Raw genomic sequence first — 20,660 nt, forward strand, 5'->3', positions numbered from 1 at the left:
GTTTAGGGGCCTTTAATGCAGCACAAGTTACAGTAGTCTGCTGAGAGAGGCACCCCGAGGCCCGAAAGTCTTTATTGGGAATTTTCTCGACCAATCAGAATCTAGGAAATCCGAAAAACACGATTTAGGTTATTTTTAAGGTTTGGTTTTTAACTATAAGGCATGAAGAAGTTAGGTATAGAGCTTATTAGATACTTCTGAACCTAAAAATAGAAACTATGTGATTCTTTTAACCTTTTCGATTTATTTAAAAAGTGAACTTGCGGCCATTTACTTTTTGACGGCTGTGGTTTTCCCAGATCTGATAACAGATGGCGCTACATTAAGTAAATATCAAACCCCTCAAAAAGCCATAGTAAGAATCAGTTAAAATAGAGTGGCCTTTTTTAACGTTAGGTCAATCCCACCCATATCTTAAATTACAAACTTAGATCTAAAATTTAACTAACTCCAAATTCCGAAGGCGCCCAAGGGGCTTTATTCTTATGGGGTAAATTTCCACAAAAATCGATCATTTTTCCTATTTTTGATCCCTTCCCCACCCAAACGCCCCATCGCCCGTCGTCAAGACAAGGTTTTTTTTACTTAACTTTATGTTGCCTTTCATTTTAAGAACCTAAAAAAAGTTATTCTTATGGGGTAAATCGTAAATCCATGTCATTGTGGCTCCAGGACTCAAATTTTTGTTACAATTTGTTACAATTGGGGGGGGGGGGGCGGCATGAAATCTGGTTGCATATATATGAACGCCCCTTACGTCTGCCTTTTACTGGAGAGAAACAAACGAATGAATTTAATTTCTATCTAAAATATTATTGCTGCGCGAAAAATAATCAAGCCAATAGATCTAGCGCTTATATGTATACGCATGGCGCTAATGATGAATTTCTTATTACCTTGTGCGCGATGCGCTAAATTTATTAAGTATATTGTAAAATTTACAAAACGCGCATGTAACCCATTTAACGTTAAAAAAAGTGAAATATTTCGCGTAAGATCTACCGCGATCTAACCGCGTATGTCTAGTAATTTTTTTGCGATTAGCTTGCGGTCAATACGCTAAATTTAGCGCAAATTTGTTTTATCATATAATTTATGAAACACGCTTAATTTAATTCTACTGTCGTATTTCTTGCATCGGATGAAATAAATTGCGCTAATATTTCGCCATTAAATTCAGGGCTGGCCAGATTGCCTCTTGTTGACGACACCCAGAATCATACCAGGGGTATGGAGAGGTTAGGTCTCTCCATGCCCATGATCATACATAAATACGAGTGTTCTTTATCTGTGCCCAGAATATAGGGCTCTTCGGGGTCTTTTTTATTTAATCATTTTATCTGGCAACGCAGCACGGAGAAGCAGGTGCTGGCAATCCGGACATTTTTTTTCAAACATCATGGAGTAAGAACAAAGAAGTAAGTACGTTACTTGTTTAGTACGCGCTTACTACAGCCTAAATATAATAGCCCTATAGGCGACAATCGACACGCTCCCGTCCGTATTTTAATGCTTATTGTGGGCCCGTCCGCTATTTAAGCGCTAAGCGTCGCCCGTCCGATGTTTTCGGCGGCTCATTGCGAAAAAATAATTAAATTAAATGTTTCGCCCTAGATCTAGCTCTATCTAAGCTCTATATAGTGATGTATTCGGGATTAACTTACGCACGATGCGCTATATTTAGCGCAATTCATTTCATCGCATTATTTAGGAAACGCGCAAGCGCTTTGATAATTTTACAAAATGGTTGCAACCAGAAAAATGATTGCGGCGACTGAACGAGTAGCGCGCTGCCGTCCCTTATATTAGCGCTTATCACGAGTCCGTTCGCTATCTTAGCGCTAATTATTGCCCTTCCACTGTTTTAGGCGGCTCGCTGTGCAAAAAATGTTATATTTTTAGCTCTGGATCTAGCGCAATCGTAGCGTCCATGGCGCTAATGATTGATCAAAGACTGTGCTGTGTAAGCACGTATGGCGCCAGATTTACCTGTAACAACGATTGGCTTAATTTAGTGCAATGAGTTTTATCATACAATTTACGGAACGCGCAAGCGCTAAAATAAATATTTAGCGCCACTTACTGCGCATCGCATAAAATTTAATCGAAGGCAAAATTTCGGTGGAAAATTCCGCGCTCCAACGCTTTTCACGCTTCGCGTTTGGATCCCTTCAATTTTCCGGGGGCACCAAAAACAGCGAAGAAGGAATCCGGCAACTGGATCCATTCATTGTAAGAAGAATCTGATAGATCACAAAACAATTTTTCATGACATTTCCCTACGACAATGACTCCGTATTTGGCATCTACAGTCATAATCCTACGTTGCTTGCAAAATGAAAACAAAAAAAGCTGCTAACTACGAAATCATGTATGCATCATTATATCTATAAGACTGAGCGTTAGATGGCTACGCATTCCCCTAAAAAACGTCACTAGTTCCGTACGTTGCCAATATGTCGTTGGAACATAAAGTCGTTTGGAAATTACTAAATTAGGTCGTGGTAACACATAGGAGCGTTGGATCTATAACCACAAATACCGGAATTTTAAATGACCGGTTACATTTACTTTCGGCACACATGTCTTTGGAATGATTCGACAATGGGACCTGTCTGTCACTTTATGACAATGTGGAACCAGTGACGCATTTAAGCTATCGCATCTCGGACTTGAATCCTGCTCCAACAATTTGTTACAACGAGAGGGAGGGGTAAAAAAATCATGAAAGTCGCGTTACATCATTTATGATCGCCGCCCTGTCTGCCTTTTACTAAAAAATATACTTCAAACTGCCTCACACTCCCAGACTACGATCAGTCTTATTAGAGGGAAACAAGTGAATGAATTTTATTTTTATATAAAATATTTATATTGACCTAAAGATCAGTAATGTAATAGTAATTTAAATAGTATGATGTTATAAAACTAACCTTGAAATAGATTTATTATTAAATTTTTGGTTTAAGAACTAATAACTAATGTTTGGGGAAGAAGAGAATTTTAAAATATTGATAAACAAATAATATACAGAAGACTCAAGATAATTATTTCAGGCTGATAATGGCACAGGCTTTCGAATGATTTTCTCTTTCTTGGGTTTTGGTTCTTCTGTGGGAACAGAAGGCAGTTCAACTTCGGAAATATTGGAATCGGACACTGGTACATCCGGTAGATTTTGCCTTATTATTTCAGCAAACTCCATGTCTACGGCTTCTTCATCTTCAGCTGTCAAGACTCCAGCTAAGATTTCATCAATTTCCTGGAAAAAATTTTTTATGAAATTTTGGGTTATCATAATTTGATTGAAGGTTAGAACCTTTTGTTTTTTAATTCCTTCTTTAGTTTCTTCCATAATTTGCTCGATATCCTCTATAGAGAAAAGTTTATGGACTTCCTTTAGAGATTCATTGCCAGTTTTCAAGCTGTTCAAAACCTGAATAATGCTTAGTATTATCTCAAACAGGCATAAAATTAAAAATTAAAATAATGCTTTACCTCCATTTCAACTTGAGCAAATTCAAGATCATGAACAAGTTGTTCAACTGTATCCAGTTGCTTGTCAGTTTTCTCAACTAGTTGTTCTTGATACCGTTTCTTTTTCAACAGAAGTTTAGCTCGCCTAAGGAAATACATATTGAGGTACATATAACTTGTGATTCAGGAAGTATTTGCAACAATATAGGATAAGCTCACTCTTTCTTCCCTTCTCTGAGAAGCTTCCGGGCTAGTTCTTTGTCTTTCTCAATAACTGTAAGAATTTTTTTCTGATATTGTTTGAGTTTATCTCTTTGTTGTTTAAGTTGCTGCATCAAAATGAAAATGATTAAACCAATGAAAACATACTCACATTCTTACACTTTTCACAGATTCTGTTGTATATGAAATTATGAACATGAACTCACCAACACTGCTTTATCTTGTTCAGTAATCCGAGTTGTCTTTTTGTTACCAAATATGTTTCCCATTATTTATGAACAGATGGCCACCTAGATTTATAGCACTACACTAGTGATATTTATTTATATCACACATATTAGTTTTTTAGAATAGAAATAGATGTTTTTTCTTGCAGACAATGCCGAGACGAGTCCACTGCAGAAGACCAATGCGTCAGTTGACAGTTGACTTTAATGCGCCGTTCGTAGGAGCGAATACACTCAATACAGATACTTATTTCGTCAACCCCAGCCTTTTTCTGCTATCGTCGTCTGCTTAACAACGTTGCCATGTTTTCTTTTTATTGTGATTATTTTTTTAATTTAATTTAAATTCTACCCTTTAATTGCAAAATAAACGAACCGAAATAATTAGAATTATTCTTTAATATTATTTTTTATTTTCCCTCCTTTTTTACATAAAACCCATTAAAGATATTCAAACGGGTAGCCACCTAGCGGTCCAAAACATAGCCACATTCACTCTCCCCCTTTGTGGCTAGGGATGAGCGCTGAGCCCTATCATCTCAAAAGAAGCGAGGACGTTCTCGCCCGGTTCCTACGAATCCCGGCAAATGTAGAGAAGCATATTACGAACGGGAAGTGGAATCCGGCAACGGCCACAGCATCCACCAAAACCGGACGTTACCCACGATTACGATTGGGAAGACGGATACCACACCAGGTCACGGACGCAAATCGCCTGCCAAAACGCCTATGCGTAGACAAATCGCATCACTGAGACAACAAAAAACCGGTGCGCCGTTGCGGCGACTGGTTGGACGAATAGCGCGCGCCGTCCGCTAATTATCGCTTAGTGCCGCCCGTCCGCAATTTTATCGCTTAGTGCCGCCCGTCCGCTGTAACAGGCGGGTATCTACGCGAAAATAATAAGGTTGAATGTTTCGCACTAAAAGCTCTACTAAGAGCGCAGAGCACTTTTGATTAAATTGCGCGCAATAGGATCAATTAAGCGCAATTCATTCCATCGTATAATTTACGAAAAGAACAAGCGCTAAAATAAATATTTAACGCTACATATATCACGCATTGCACTAAATTTAATTAAACGAGCGTGTAAAGTAAACCAATAATTGTGGCGACTAGTTGGGCGAGTAGCGCGTGCCCTTTCGTTATTTCGGCGCTTATCGCGGGTCCGTCCGTTATTTTTGCGCTGTCGATCGCCCGTCCGCTGTTTTTAGCGGCTCGCAAGAAAAATAATTAAATTAAATGTTTCGCGCTAGATAAGCGCACCTGGCGCTAGTGATTTATTTTTGATTAACTTGCGCGCGAAGCGCTATATTTAGCGAAATTCACTTCATCGCATTATTTATAAAACGTGCCAGCGCTTCGGTTATTTAACGGTTGCGACAAGAAAAACAATTGTGGCGACTTGACGAGTTGCTTGCGCCCGTCCCTTATATTAGCGCTAGTCGCTATCGAGTTCTTTCTCTATCTTAGCGCTTATCGTCGCTTGTCCACTGTTTAGGCGGCCCTTTTGGGCGAAAAATGTCAAATGGTTCGCGTTGGATCTAGCGATATCGTAGCGCGTATGACGTTAGTGATCTTCCTGTGATTAACTCGACTACGATTTACGAAACGCGCAAGCGCTAAAATAAATGTTAAGCGCTAAAAATTGCGCATCACATAAAATATGATTGAAGGAAAATCCTCGGCTGAAATAAATTGCGTTTATATTTTGCCGTTAAATTCCGGGCTGGCCGGACTGCCCCTTGTCGACGACACCCAGAATATAGAATGATGAATTTGTCGACGATTGATCTGTCCCATATGAACAGGAGCGGCCCATCTTTGACGGCTTTTCCTATTTACGGCCACATGCCTTCGCTGCTCAATAAATAAATTGAAGATAACCCACCTTCAACACCGGAAGCGGTTCGAGCTGGAGTAGCCCCTGTTGGCCAGCGACACCGAGGTGAAAAATTTCAAAAACTCAGGTGACTTAGCATGGTTTGCAGATATTTATTTTAGCCAGATGTAACTGGGAAAGCGCCTTCTTCGCTCTCAATAGCAAATGGCTGCGAGCGGTGGCCGCTGAGTTTTTCAAATGTTTCGCCTGTGTGGTGCTGGCCAGTAGCCGCTGCCGGTGTTGGAGGTTGGCCATCTTTAATTTATTGGAAGCGAGGGCATACGGCTATAAAGGAACGACGGGTCGCTGACGATCAGCTACTCTGGGTGTCGTCGACAAGGGGCAGTCTAGCCAGCCCGGAATTAAGCGGTGAAAAACTAGCGCCATAATATTAAGCCAAAAAAATGCTAGATATGCGCCCGGTTAATTAAATTTAAAACGCTGCGCTTTAATAAGGGCTAAAACGCTAAATATTTATTTTAGGGCTTGCGCGTTTCGTAAATTATACGATGAAATGAATTGCGCTCAATCGATACTATCGTGTGCAACTTAATGATTAGCACCCTGCGCTCTTAGTTGAGCTTGTTCTAGCGCAAAATTTTTGAACTAATTATTTTCGCGTAGATACCCGCCTGTAACAGCGGACAGGCGGCGCATAGCACTAAAATAGCAGACGCGCTACTCGCCCAACTAGTCGCAGCATTTTTTTTTTTTTTTTGTCTCAGTGATCTGATTTGTCTATGTATATGGCGTTTTGGCAGGCGAGTTCCGCCGGGGAGCAGGTACGGAATTTGCCGTTGCATTCCTAGTCTGGGAGCTGGGCCCCAAAAACATGACAATGATTTAGAAAAAGGTTTGAGGCTAAAATATGGTAAGGGGGGGTATGACACACACGAAAAGCCACGTCTGTCGACTGGCGGCCGGGGCGTTCAAGCGTGACGTGATCCCGAAGTCGGCGTGAACGGTAAAAAAATCAACTTTGTTTAGCAAGCCCAAATTTTTTCTAGGAAGCAAGCTAATATTATGTTGATCAATAATCCCGCAAGACAGACGTCGAATTGCGGGACTATAATATCAACAGACCATCTTAAAAATTAAAAATACAGTAAATTTTTACACTTTAATTAGAAAATCCAATTTTTACATTAAAAAATAGAGCAACATTTTATTTATAATAATCCCGGTAGACAGACGTCGATATCTGAGGCCTTGGGGGCACCAGACGTCGGTGTGTAACGGTTTTTCACGAACTTTCACTCGTTATTTGATACCGGCAACGCTGTTTCTGATACCGGCAATGCTGTATCCAAGGCGCTTACTTTTAAATAACTGGCGTTTCTTGGGGAAGATAATGACTAGGAATTCATTAAAACTGGTTATTTAACACTTATAAATCAATTTAGTAATTGGATTATATGTTTTATTAATAATTAGCTGCTAAGGCAGCATACAGACGATATGGTGTCAGATTTTTTAACGTCCAACGACGGACCGATCCTCTATCCTCTGGTCGAGTGAATTTCCATAATCAATTGCTGTCGTCGGTTCTAGGGTTCTAAAGCGACTAGGTGCTGAGGTTTACGTTTGCAGTTTATTTTTCTTTCATGCCGGAATTTTTGGTTTGTGTTCTGAACGGCGGAAGCGAAGAAAGAAAAAAGGCCAGCTGATGCCGTGGAACAGATGCGCATTGGTCAGGGAGGACAGTTGGTATGCTGCTGCCCCATGCAACAACCCTCATTCTTAAGTTCTGGCGGTTGCTGGACTTTTCTAGCCCCACATCCGGCAACATCCAAGAGACGACGACTAACATAGCTTCAACGACTATAGCTATACTTCAACGACGACATCAGGAGCTATAGCAGGAGCAGCTTTATAGCTGTGTGAACCTGCTCATTGTGTGAGCTCTTCTTTATTTTTCCAGCTCGTCGCTTCGAGAGTTTGGCTGCTGCTGGCCAGCGGGACAGAACGAAATGACGTGTCGTTCGGCTTCCTATATGCTCCGCGGCCGTCTTCTCTCTCTCAACTCACGACTATAGTACTTGTATATCTCTAAGGACTGTCAAACGTGAGACTGGCTCCTTCCTTCTGCTGATGTAAGGAGCGCTCCATTTATAGACACAAGATCCTTACGACACCCAAATCCAGGGCTCCGTTTGAGATGCTTCTTCTTATATTTATTTGATTATATAAGTTGGCCCGTCTGCTGTTTTCGCAAGTGGGTAGCTACTACGGTGTACAATAAGGCCAGCCAGCCAAGAATAATATTACATTTATCTGGAGCGGAATCGATAATAGCATCAAACGATTCAGCACATAGCCCATCCGATGCTGCTGCAGATGGACCCTGAATAAGAAATAAGTGAAAGGTAATATAACAGCCGTCCAGCTGATATTTATTTGGAGAGAAAGTTACGGCCCGGCTACATTTTTAGCTCTGATGGCAACGCTGAATCTATTCATCATCACAATATAATCCTCGACTTTCGGCTGTGTGGCAACTCACGTAGCCTTGTATACACGCCCAGCAGCACCACACAGACATAGAAGCGACTGGCATCAGCGCAACTCGACAAGATCACAGGGACTGCGCTGCTGGCCAAATATCTATACAGTACAAGAAGGACCCAAAAGCAGCCAAAATACCTTCCAGCGCCACCAGCATCGCGCCTTTACTAAATGTTTACATGATGTTGACTGATGCTGGACTGGCTATAAAAAAGTTTAGAGTTGACGGTCGTGATCACTTATGTATTTGCACTTTGTTATATAATACTAGAGACTTGAGCCCCGGTAAAATGCATCCAGGACATGACGGACAAGTGCTGAAGTGCCCAGTCATTTAAATTATTTGGCTGATAAATTGGAGCTTAATAGAAAATAGGACATAATGAAAATATAACGACTATAGCTAGACGCTATAGCTCCTGATGTAGTCCTCCTCCTCTTCCCTATTTTGCGAGCTTTGAGAATTCAGACAGACGGCCAAAATGAGCCCGGCCATAATATTACAGTAACATAGCAGAGAACCGGTCGGGATATATACTGAAAAAAAAAAAAAAGAGGTTTCCCTTATAATCATTAGATATTTATCCCCAGCGACTATGTGGACGTCGTGTATTTTTCCTTTTTTTCAATGAAGATGGTCGTTGTTGTTGCTGCCATTATGTAGACGTACTGGAGAACTTAGACTAGGAATCTGATGTGCGAGTTATATATGCCGGCAGCAACTTTCACCAGCATCAGTCACGACGACGATGGCGATCAATTTTTTATTTCCCGCGTATTGAAATAGGGACGTCATTGGGAATTTGTGAGGGTCGACTGGTACTGTCACTAATTATGCATCGATAAGATTCTCTCCCCATAAAAATAATTTATAATAAAGATCAGATCATTTCGGTCGACGGAGTGAGGATAGAGGATCGGTCCGTCGTTGGACGTTAAAAAATCTGACACCATATCGTCTGTATGCTGCCTTAGCAGCTAATTATTAATAAAACATATAATCCAATTACTAAATTGATTTATAAGTGTTAAATAACCAGTTTTAATGAATTCCTAGTCATTATCTTCCCCAAGAAACGCCAGTTATTTAAAAGTAAGCGCCTTGGATACAGCATTGCCGGTATCAGAAACAGCGTTGCCGGTATCAAATAACGAGTGAAAGTTCGTGAAAAACCGTTACACACCGACGTCTGGTGCCCCCAAGGCCTCAGATATCGACGTCTGTCTACCGGGATTATTATAAATAAAATGTTGCTCTATTTTTTAATGTAAAAATTGGATTTTCTAATTAAAGTGTAAAAATTTACTGTATTTTTAATTTTTAAGATGGTCTGTTGATATTATAGTCCCGCAATTCGACGTCTGTCTTGCGGGATTATTGATCAACATAATATTAGCTTGCTTCCTAGAAAAAATTTGGGCTTGCTAAACAAAGTTGATTTTTTTACCGTTCACGCCGACTTCGGGATCGCGTCACGCTTGAACGCCCCGGCCGCCAGTCGACAGACGTGGCTTTTCGTGTGTGTCATACCCCCCCCCCCCTTACCATATTTTAGCCTCAAACCTTTTTCTAAATCATTGTCATGTTTTTGGGGCCCAGCTCCCAGACTATCCGACCCTACGGGATCATCTCTAGCTATAAAGAGGAAATTGAATGCGTCGTGTGGTTATATTTTCGACCGCTGGGTGGCTTCGTTTAATAATTGCTAGTTGAGAATAAAACTGCAAAAAGGGGGAAATACAAAATAATATTAAAGAATAATTCTAATTATTTCGGTTTATTTATTTTGGAAACTATAGGGTATAGCATTTACCATGCATTTAACCATCAAATTAAAAAAAAAGTCATTATAGAATACATGGCAATGTTGTAAGCAGACGAGTATAGCAGACAAAGAGGGTGTATGAAGAAAAAAAGTATCTATATTTCGCTGCTACAAACGACGCACCATAGTTGATTATTCACCATAACGACCAGAGCTATAGAATACGGTCACGCCTATCACAATCCGGAGTCCGGAGCGCGCTAGTGTCAAAAGTGGCTATTGCACTCCGGAAAGGAAATATGTAGTACTTCATTTATGAATACGAATGGAAAATAGCGACTGAGTCTGTGTTTTGACTTTACAATGGTTTTGAATTCATTAAAAATTCAATTAAAGGTAAGAAATGAATTTGCAATGTATTTATAACAATCAAATATTTGAATTTCACTAATAAACACAAATAGCCAGTATATAAAAGCCGGAAATTAGTTAGTATTGTTAAGTTAGCAATACTAACTGAACTCTATGGAGGAATATTCTTTTTCCAACATTATTATATAAGGGAGATAGTTGTTAGAAAATACTGGTAGCCAAAAAGAGAAGTGGTTAACATCGTTTATGATTATCTCCGCGGCGTTTGAACCCAAAGCAACCCATCATCAAAGGACAATGCGCTTCCATATTCCGCTCTTAAAGGATCTTTGATTGAAGCCGCACCATGTGCCGATTCTTTCCCCTCTTAAAATCAATTACTTTTTCATTGTCAGTTCATTCATGTTGTGACAAAGCACCGAGTGAAACTGAACACGAAAATACCAAGTATTTTTTCGCACTCACAATTCAATTGTAAAATGTCTTTTGATATTCTCACTATAATAAAGTAAACTGTATCTGCATGTTAACTTAGTTATGTATTGTTTTGTTTCAAGATATGAAAGATGTGTTTATCTGTTAGTTTATTGGAATAAGAGAATGCACGGGAATTGCATGGTTTATAGCGTGAAATCAGCTGAATCACACGTTACGTGAAAATTGAAGTAGATTAAATCTAATTTAATGATGAGTATGTTGCTGATAGTACTTGTTATGTAAACATATTTTATTTTATTTTATTTTTTCTAAAGATTACTTAACGCTGAGCAAAGTACTTATCTTCGAACATACAAATATTTCCCCTTTTTTCGTCTTTCGCCTTTCGGCCCTAAGAGCAAAAGAGGGGGTATAGGCAGCACGAAAAAGGGTGAAAAGGGGGGGGAGGGGAGAGCAAAATTCATCATATAAAAGGTACCGCCCACCAAAAATGGCGTGGGATTCGTTTTAAAGTGGGGGGAGCCTAACTGAACTTTGAACAGAGATTATCGCTCTGAAAAAATAAAAAAAAAAAAAAAAACATGAGAATCAGCGTGAAAACTTATTCTAATGATATTTATTTAAAAGGAATCCCTTATACATGCACCAACCCTATGGAGCAGTTACACATCCTGCGTTGCCAGGTCTGGAAATCTCATTTGCGTCCAAAACGATCAATCAGCGTACAGGGTTTTAAAGAGGCTGTACGCTGATTGGCCAATTTGGACACAATTGAGATTTCCAGACCTGGCAACGCAGGATGTGTAACTGCTCCATTGGCTCAAGGGAAGAAAGGGGAGTAGAGGAAAGTATGGGTCCCCCCTTTTTTTATACTTTACTTTTCTCCCTTTAGACAGATGACGTAGCTCTGTCAACACAGCTACGTTAAGTATCAAGCGTAATAAAAATTTTAGTTCTGCTATCGGCTGCAATGGGGCGTACCGACGTAAACTACGCACGACTTTTTTACATGTCTACTCCTTTTTGGTTTGAATATCATCTATAGACATCTGAATATATTATGTTTTCTTTTTAACACTCAAAGGAATGCCATTTCTCAATTGAGTATTCCCTCTGTTTAATCGAATTTTCAAGCCAATTGAAATTCTGGGAATTGTGATACAATTCGTGGTGTGATGCCAATTCCATTCTATATGTAATGGTTGAACAACAAAACATTAAAATACAGCAAGTACATTGTCTGTTCTTACATCTAACATACCAGATGATTGGGTTGAACATTTCTTTCTTTTCTGGCACATTATTCATTTCTCTCTGTGGCTTTTGTTGAGAAAAGCCTGCAGAAACCCGCTCACCCTTCCTCAACTGTATTATGTCTTCATCCAGTTTCATTACTTTGATATCAATTTGGGCATTAAATTGATTCATAAAACGGATGTAAGGCAAACGTTTCTCATCAATCAGTTTCTGTGAATATATATATAAAATATTGCGATGTAGCCAAATGAAAATAGCAAAAGAAAATTGAAACTTACTCCCCAGCGTTTCATGGCTTCACTCTCCATTGACCTCGGGAATATCTTGCAAGGGCGATTGATTTGAAATTTACGCACTATTACTTCTAAATAAACCATGAACATGCTTTTGTTTAGTTTCCAATAATACGTTTCGTTCCGCTATCAGATTGCTCATGGGCGAAATGATTGGAACAGAAGAATAAATTTAAAAAAATACTATTTGAGAAAATTTTCATAATTAAAATAAATAAAACACGTGAAAAAATTTTACTGACGTGTCCATGAGTTCCGGGTGATAGTTAACTAAATGGACCTTTAATAGCCCGGTAATCCCAATAAAGATTTCATTTGTGTCGAATGTATGAAAACAAAGTTTACAATTACAATACCACAATCATCTAGTGGAACGAAACCAAAATGTCGCCAAATAACAGTTCTTGGATTTGGATGATCTATAATACGTATCGGTGTAGCCCCTTTTGATAAAGCCATGGTTCGTGGGGGGTAAAGGCACAGCGAAACAGACAACTGCACAGCGAAGAAACAACGACGGAAGATTTAGCTTTTAGTTTGACCACTCGTAATCGGCGAATAAATTGGCTGGCAATAAAAAAAATATCCATCCGGATTGCGAATATCAACGTCGTGGAGACTAGAGAGAGAAAATTGAACCGAACTGCACAGACAGAGTAATGAATCCAAGCTGAAATCACGTTAAACGCAGTAGAAGACCATGAGTGTGCAAAAAGGTACCCCTCCCTCTACTTCGTAAATGGCCGCAAAAAAATCTCACATACTCCCACACCATCCCGCGGTGGGAGGTGGGTCATGTAATTTGGTTTCCCTGGTGGAGGCCACTAGAGTCTCTTCGTGATGCTGCAGTTCCGTCTTGACAATGTCTCTGGCTATCCTGGACACCTCTCTCACCTCCTACATTTCCAACCAAAATAAAATCACCATAAAAAATAGAGACAACAACAACAGCAACAGCAAAGCAAAGAAGTTCACGCCAAGACCCTGCTGAATATAAATTCCATTTTTCTTTTCCAGCACTGATGCCATCAGGACCTCACCTTGGGTGAGGTGCTGTAGGAATAAATATTCATTTAAGCGGATTAGTATAATAGCTGAGGCCGTTGTTGGAATTCCGCTTACATTTTTTTCCATTTGTGATTGTGCAGATGACTGAGCTGAATTTTGCGTTTTCTTTAATTCTTTGAACGCACTATTTGCGTTTTCATTCATTTCTTCAATGAATTCCTTGAAAGAATCAATTTTTGCTTGCGAATGCAGTGTTGGAACACTTCTTTGTTGTTACTGAAGAGCAGCCTATCGTCCGTCTGACGTGAGCGAGACAATTTTTTATGCAATATATAATTATATATGTGCTTTCCTGGTGCGTTTACGCAATATTTCCAGCTCTTCTGTCCACTCTATGGCCAGAGAGCGGGGGCTGCGTCTCTGAATTCTTTTTTTTTAAGTTAGATTGGAGCTCTAAATTATTATCGATATGATGGACTTGGAGTAGCTATCAATGTCGTTCGCTTACGGGATCTTTTGAAGGGCGTCGAAAACTGCTAGCTCTTCTGCTCAAGTTTTGTTAAAGAGGTCGGCGTCCATTTCGTCGACTCTTGGCAGTTTGGTATTGTGGGGCCTAGGTGATTTGAGAGTTTTGACGAATTAAAAAAGGATTTACGGGTAATCAGATAGGGAGTGTCTTGCAGAAAGTACCAGCGATTTGGATTTAAGACGCTTACAACTAAGGTAACATTTACGAAAGGTTTACCCACCGGGATGAAATTTAGTGTCCAATTTGGCATTAGCTATCTTTAGATGAAAACGAGAAGTAGGTTTTCTAGTTCTTTTTTTTTACCTCCAATTTTTTTGTACAATTTAGATTAAACTGTCACATGTTATTTACCCCCACAATCTTCTGCGGTACCTGATAGACAGGTCTATACGTTTCCACTTATTGTCAATCATATAAGAAGAAGCCAACCAACAGCTGCATGAGTAAATCAGTTGAACCAGCCAGAGATAATGCCACCATCTCGTCAGCAGTCTTTTACTCAAGAACATTTGTTCGACGGAGACACTTCAATTGACAACCATACACCAGCAGGTGACTATCTTCATGAAAGTTCTCTTATGTCCAGCAATCACATTCAACCACGTTCTCAACAACAATTCTACCCAACTGATGATTCATGGGTACATAATAGTGCCACCCGGCAGCAAACCCAACACCGCAGTAGTAAACGAAACTGCTCAGAATAATTATTTCTTGTCTTCATCAGCTCTCAGTATCGTGACTAAATAAATATACTTTTTCCAGGTGGCCAATAAAGTGTCCCATTAGAATAATGGAGCTATGCACCGTTTCCGCTATGGCCTACAAAATTCCACAGTTACTGCAGCAGTATTCAGTGAGAATTTTTTTTAGTTATCTTTCATCTATTTCATAATTACTACAAATCAAAATTTTATTTTTCAGAAACGATTGATACGGATAATTTTTCCGGTGCGAACAAGAGCGACTTGAAAAATTTTATTAAATTCGCAGTGAAGCACGTCCCCGGGAAAAAAGGAAACAGAACGCCGCTGCTGCCGTTGCTGACGATGAAACTTCAGTTGGATGAATACAAGGTATGCTAGATTTGAAAATAGATTTTTAGATCTTAACTTTCATCGTGTTATTGTGTATCCTTACAGTTGTGTATGGCATTCAAGAGAAACAGCTGAAATGGTCAGCCAAATTTTTGTATCAAGACAAAGCTGATGCGATCTTCAGAAAAAAACACATCGACAACAGTCTATTCTTGAAAAAAATGCCTGTAGTTTGTCTTTTCGGATATTGCATTGACCTTCCTTGTTGCTACCAAACCTGTATCAACACAGTAAATAATATGTAATTTTCTTACACTTATTGCTGTATATTTGTAAGTGGGAAATACAATGGGAATTAAATCTAATTGATGACCATCTTTATTTAAATTAAATTAAATTTTGGCTGTACATATTTTGGCTAAAATGGATGTAGGGTGGAGAGTCCAAAACATAACGAACAGCGTGTTTTACCTTCATCCAAATGTAATACTATCGACATCAACGGTTGCCAGATATAATTTAATATACGTTTGGATATCTTATAAAATTTAGATGTCGACGAAGAAAGATGTGCGATGTTAAGACGGAGATTCAACGTACGATGCATGACCAAAATGTATATCCAGTCGTCGAATATGGATAGCAGGAATACGTTGGTAAGATGAAAGATTGTTAGCAAGGTTTCCCTTTTTGTCTAGAACTAGTGAGTTCCAGGTCTGATTGTTAGCTCAGCATTTGCATCCAAGCATATCAAGGCTTTCTTTAGATCCACTTCATATGCCAGCAGATAACTCTTGATGGTGGATAAGATAGAGAGCTGAGACGAGGGGTAGCAGTAGGCACGGATTAGGGGATCATTGACGAACTTGAGCTAACTTTGACGATGGTTCGATGATCATTTTCCAAAGCTCGCCTTGAGGCGGTTATTTACTAGATTTATAGAGCCAAAGTGATGATTTTCATTTAAGTTGTGGAGAGTGAAGGGGAAGTGACTCTAGATAGATGAAGCCGTCGGCGTTGTCGTTCACCTTCAGGCACGCCTTCTCCAGAACGTCTTTGGGCACATCACCATTCCGCCGAGAGGCAATCTCTATCTGGAAGCCCTCGAGATGATGAATCAGAATGACATGTGACGAAGAGTAATCTTTCTTTAGGGGAAGAGACAATCTCCAGTCTCATCAACAGTCTCGGTAACATAAACGCCACCGTCTTACAGGTAGGCATTGAAAAAAATGTTAAAAAGGCGGGGAAGAATGTAAGAAAAACTCCGTTGTTCTACTTTGATAATCGTTCTAACGTGCTATTGTACTAATCTAGGTTGAGTAATATCCTTGTTGACAGAAAACATGGATACAAGTTTGGGGTCTGGAAGGTATTGAGTGATGGTATTCTTTACCGGTGTAACCCTCGGCCAAATCTCAATCCTTGTAAATGCTCAGTTTTGCAATCAAGTATCTACTTACTAATTAAATTTTGTTTACTTGCATTAATATTTTCCATCATATTCAACTTCCAGGCAATACAATCATCCAGCGAGGAGATCACATTGCCTCCTGTCCCAAACAAGCAATTGTTTATAAGTCTCTAGTTAGCTATATGGATGCTAAGTGTTAAGGCTTGAAAAGTAATGGGAAATCTGCAAAGGCCATTACTGACCCCACCATCGCAGCAAATTTTGCCTTGCAATAGAACACAAGTTTGCAAATAAGTCAACATGGCCAGGTATTTCATACCGTTTTCGATCATTCATACTTATATCTTTATTAGAAAGGGGACTTTTTCTAGAGCTAAGACACGTCCGGTCAACCCGAAAACGTTGGATTTTTTCTTTCAGGCGATGGAATTCTGGATCATTCATGTTCATGACTTTGTGAGCGGAAGAAGTAATAATATAATATATTGAAATAAGTAACATTTAATGTAACCATAAATAACTATAAATAAAATCTGTAACTATTTTAACAATTTAACCAATCTAAACAATAACAAAAATAAAATTAAGGGTAACATTTGCGACAACACATTTTGTGTTACACAGACAAACTGGCACGGATGATTTTATTGCAAAAAGATGGTACATGGATGGTACATTTAGCATCATCAATAAACCATTCATGCAGATGTGGACGATTCACGCCTTCGTTCATTACAAGAATGAAAAGAAAATGGTGCCTTTAATCTTCGTTCTCATTTCCAGCAGAACACAAAAGGATTTGTTGGGTGCATTTTTCGAAACATAAATCATTAGGTTAAATAACTAAATAATAAAATGACAATAAATAACAAGTGTAACTTAACTATATTTAAATTCTTTGATAGGTTGGACAAGAGCATACCGTAACCGTTCAGATACGGTAATTCGGGTGATTTACAAGTGAGTATTTTTTATAAAAATATAAATTAATATTAATATCAACGTAATTTCGCAGGAAATTGATGTCTCTGCACCTCCTACCAAAATGGCAAAATTCCAACTGCCTTTACAAATTCAAGATCGTGTTTCCGTGGTATTAAAAACCAGGAGTTGCGGATAATGGTGCGAAAGCTGTATGATTATATGAAAAACACTTTTATTGACAGCTTGCTATGGCTTCCTAAAGTTTAGTCAGTCTTCATGCATGAGGTATTAAGCAATCAGTATCTCTTTAAACGCTTAATCATAAATCTAAAAATAATTATTCCAACAATCAATATAATATAATATAATAATAATAATAACAATCAATATAACTTTGAGCGATCAATTAAAAAGAAAAATAACAAGATAACAATTTTATTCTTTTTCAGGTTCAAACAACCGTCAAATGACGTTGAAGATTATATGATAGACGATGAAGGGGGGAGGGATGTCTAACATTCTTCCTCTGGTCGGTAACTCCAATGGCTTGAAGATCTGTGCTGATGACCGCATGTCCAGTCCACGCTCTCGTGTGTTTTTCTTTTTTTAAGCCGCCCCATTTTGTTTTTTTACTATTCTAGCTAGTGCTAAATCGACGCTCGTTGTAGGAGTGGGATTGAGAATTGAGGAATGAGCGGTCTTAAAGACTCAAGAACTGCCCTACAGTTACCTAATTTAGAATTGTCTTACTACCTAGCTTAGCTGCACTACGTAATTCCTCGACACACATTCTGCCTCCTAAAAAATTAGTCTAGAGTTCGCACCGCATGTTGAATCGGAGTTTAGTTTCTTTTCCATGCAACCCGAAATGTCACAACAATAGAAACGCGCACTCGTAAGTTGACATTTAGATCAACTATCAAACAGAGATTTTCTCGCATTTTTTCTTTTTTTTAGCCACCTTAATGACCGGTTTGCGTATATCCCATGGCTTGTCCTCTCTGTATTACTGTATCCCCCACTACCATTTTTCTCTCGACTACCTTATTTTACTATGTATGTTCGACGGCGCGTAGGGTTTCGTTGTCTGTGTGTGATATATTTATCCATAATTGATTAATGATTGTAAAATTAGAATCGATTCTTATATTTTTTAGATGAAGAAGGAAGAACACAATATTTCTACTGTGAGAACGGGTGTCCGAAAGATATCATTCATAGCAATATTATTCAAGCTCTGTGTCTCCCTGATCATGAGAAATTCCGTCCAATAGAACCGATTCCGCCAGAGTATAAATGGGCAACCCTTGAAAGAACTTATATGTTTGTTCTTGTGCGACTTAGTGGTTATGGCTACATTACAGAGAGCGCATTAAAGGAAACCGAAGAAATTTCTGCTCATAAACTCAGGTTACTTACTGCGTCTATTACATCTCTGAGATATTTTATTTACTTAATTACCTATTTTAATTTTGCTATAGCACCTTTCTTGAGCCGTCGATAATCTTTTCTTCGAGATTGACTACAATTTCTACAGCAGCAACATCCTTCAAAAACATGATTTCTGACGCCAAAGAGGACAAGAATTCAAGGTTTTAATTCAAGGCACACAAACCCCGCTAATCACGCTGGCATAAGGATTAGTTTAAGAGGTCTCAACCTCTATATCCTACTCGAAGTTCTCTGTGAGGAAGCTGTACAGGTTTATTTGTGCACCAAAATGCTGGAACAGGTACAGATATCACGAAGACACGAAACAACTTTTCGAGAGTTATGTGAAAACTGTTTAAATTGTTGGATAATTATAACAACCAGCACATCACCAGCTCAGCGCTTTTTCAAATATGTGCCATTGTTTATACAAATTTTAATGCAATTAAATACGCAATAACTGCGAATGATGCTCGCGCCACTGAAATAGAGACCGAATAGTAGGATGATTGAACAAATATATATCTATGCAACAGTCCTCAAACAAGAGGAAATTTAGGACACCATCCATGGTTTCAGTGTTTATCTGTTTTATGTTCTGGCAGACGACAGGTAGAATAGTGGCTCTTTTCTAAGTATGTTTGGCAGCGCAACAATATTTCATCGAAGACAAGAAGAAACATATTAAAAATCGATTTCTAATATTCGACCAATAGGAAGCCAGGAATTCGTGAAAATTAGTTGTCTAAAGGTTCATCTAGGCTACCCAAACCATGGACTACTAAAGCTAGAGGACGGGTCACTTCGTCAAATCCTATGTCGGCTACCATTTTTTGTTTGTTACTTTAATGAATCGAGCTTCAAAAATGAGCTACAGTCTATTAAATTATCCCTATGCGGTAAATATTTAATTTCGGTGATATTTTAATTAGAAATTGACGTAGGTGTTCGTTAGTTGTCGCCGCCTAGCGGTGATTGTTGGTTTACCACTCTATGATTCTCTGGTTTTGTTTTGGTTTGGTTTGATTAAGTGCGTCTGCTATCTGTGATTCTCTGGTGATTCTCTGGATTCTGTTTGTTTCTAAAAACCATAGTTTAGAATTCTTAGCGCTAGGTGGAGACAACCAACGAACACCTCTCCCTTCCCCTCAAAATTTAACCGCAAATATCTTTTAATTTAATATCTTCACAAGAAAGGTGCTTTGGAGACTTAGAATAGCTTTTTAAATCTCTATCGATTGACCCTTCTTAAAAAAATATGATTAAAAATCCACCCGACAAGCTATAACACGGCGGGATAGGACGTGAGGTCCGTCCTCTAGCTTTAGTAGTCCATGCCCAAACCTAACTTTTTTGTACTTTGGACGCGACCTGCTTCCACTTTTTGTTTCTGGGATACGCCGGGACATTGCCAGAAAACCCAACCTAACTTTCTTTTCAATAAAAAAAAACAAAAAAAACCCTGAAAAACAACAGAATTAAAAATAAACCGTTATTTTACTTTCTTTTATGTTTGCCGATGCTGTATGCTTTTTATACATAATTTTTTGTTTACATTTCTGAATTACTTTCAAACATTTGTTCGAAGGAACCAGGTCACGACTCAAAAGCAGAGACAGTGACAGACAGTGTTGACAGTGCGAAGACTAGCGGTTTTTTGTCATAGGCATAGCAAAATATAAACTTCCAATTAGCCGGTTAGCAGCGTTGGAGCCTTTTTTTTTAAACGAATACTGATCAAACCTTAAAAATTACTGGATACATTGGAGAAGGTTATTAAACCCTAACTTTACAAAAAATGGGTCCAAAAACCCTGAAAGTGGAAGCACTGTTTCATTGACGATATCCACGGGGTATTTAATAAATATTTGGAGATAT

At 38.9% G+C, this 20,660-nt stretch overlaps 1 protein-coding gene across 1 annotated transcript; it reads right to left on the reverse strand.

The window, feature by feature from the left end:
- Positions 1 to 2,929: 2,929 nt before the first annotated feature.
- LOC124320761 (charged multivesicular body protein 6-B-like) lies at positions 2,930 to 4,194 on the reverse strand. Its single transcript, XM_046783650.1, has 5 exons — positions 3,906 to 4,194; positions 3,697 to 3,806; positions 3,499 to 3,622; positions 3,320 to 3,436; positions 2,930 to 3,262 (listed from the first exon to the last, which is right to left on the reverse strand). The coding sequence occupies exons 1-5, from the start codon at positions 3,966 to 3,968 to the stop codon at positions 3,053 to 3,055; spliced, it is 624 nt and encodes a 207-aa protein (XP_046639606.1). The 5' UTR covers positions 3,969 to 4,194; the 3' UTR covers positions 2,930 to 3,052.
- Between the last annotated feature and the right edge of the window lie 16,466 nt (positions 4,195 to 20,660).

This window comes from Daphnia pulicaria, chromosome 1, assembly GCF_021234035.1.
Source record: "Daphnia pulicaria isolate SC F1-1A chromosome 1, SC_F0-13Bv2, whole genome shotgun sequence".
NCBI lineage: Eukaryota > Metazoa > Arthropoda > Branchiopoda > Diplostraca > Daphniidae > Daphnia > Daphnia pulicaria.

Coding starts and splice junctions, on each gene's coding strand:
- LOC124320761 (XM_046783650.1), bottom strand. CDS start 3,968: ATGGGAAACATATTTGGTAACAAAAAGACAACTCGGATTACTGAACAA. Junction 3,807..3,905: donor AACAAGATAAAGCAGTGTTG/GTGAGTTCATGT, acceptor ATTTTGATGCAG/CAACTTAAACAACAAAGAGA. Junction 3,437..3,498: donor TTGCTCAAGTTGAAATGGAG/GTAAAGCATTAT, acceptor AGCATTATTCAG/GTTTTGAACAGCTTGAAAAC.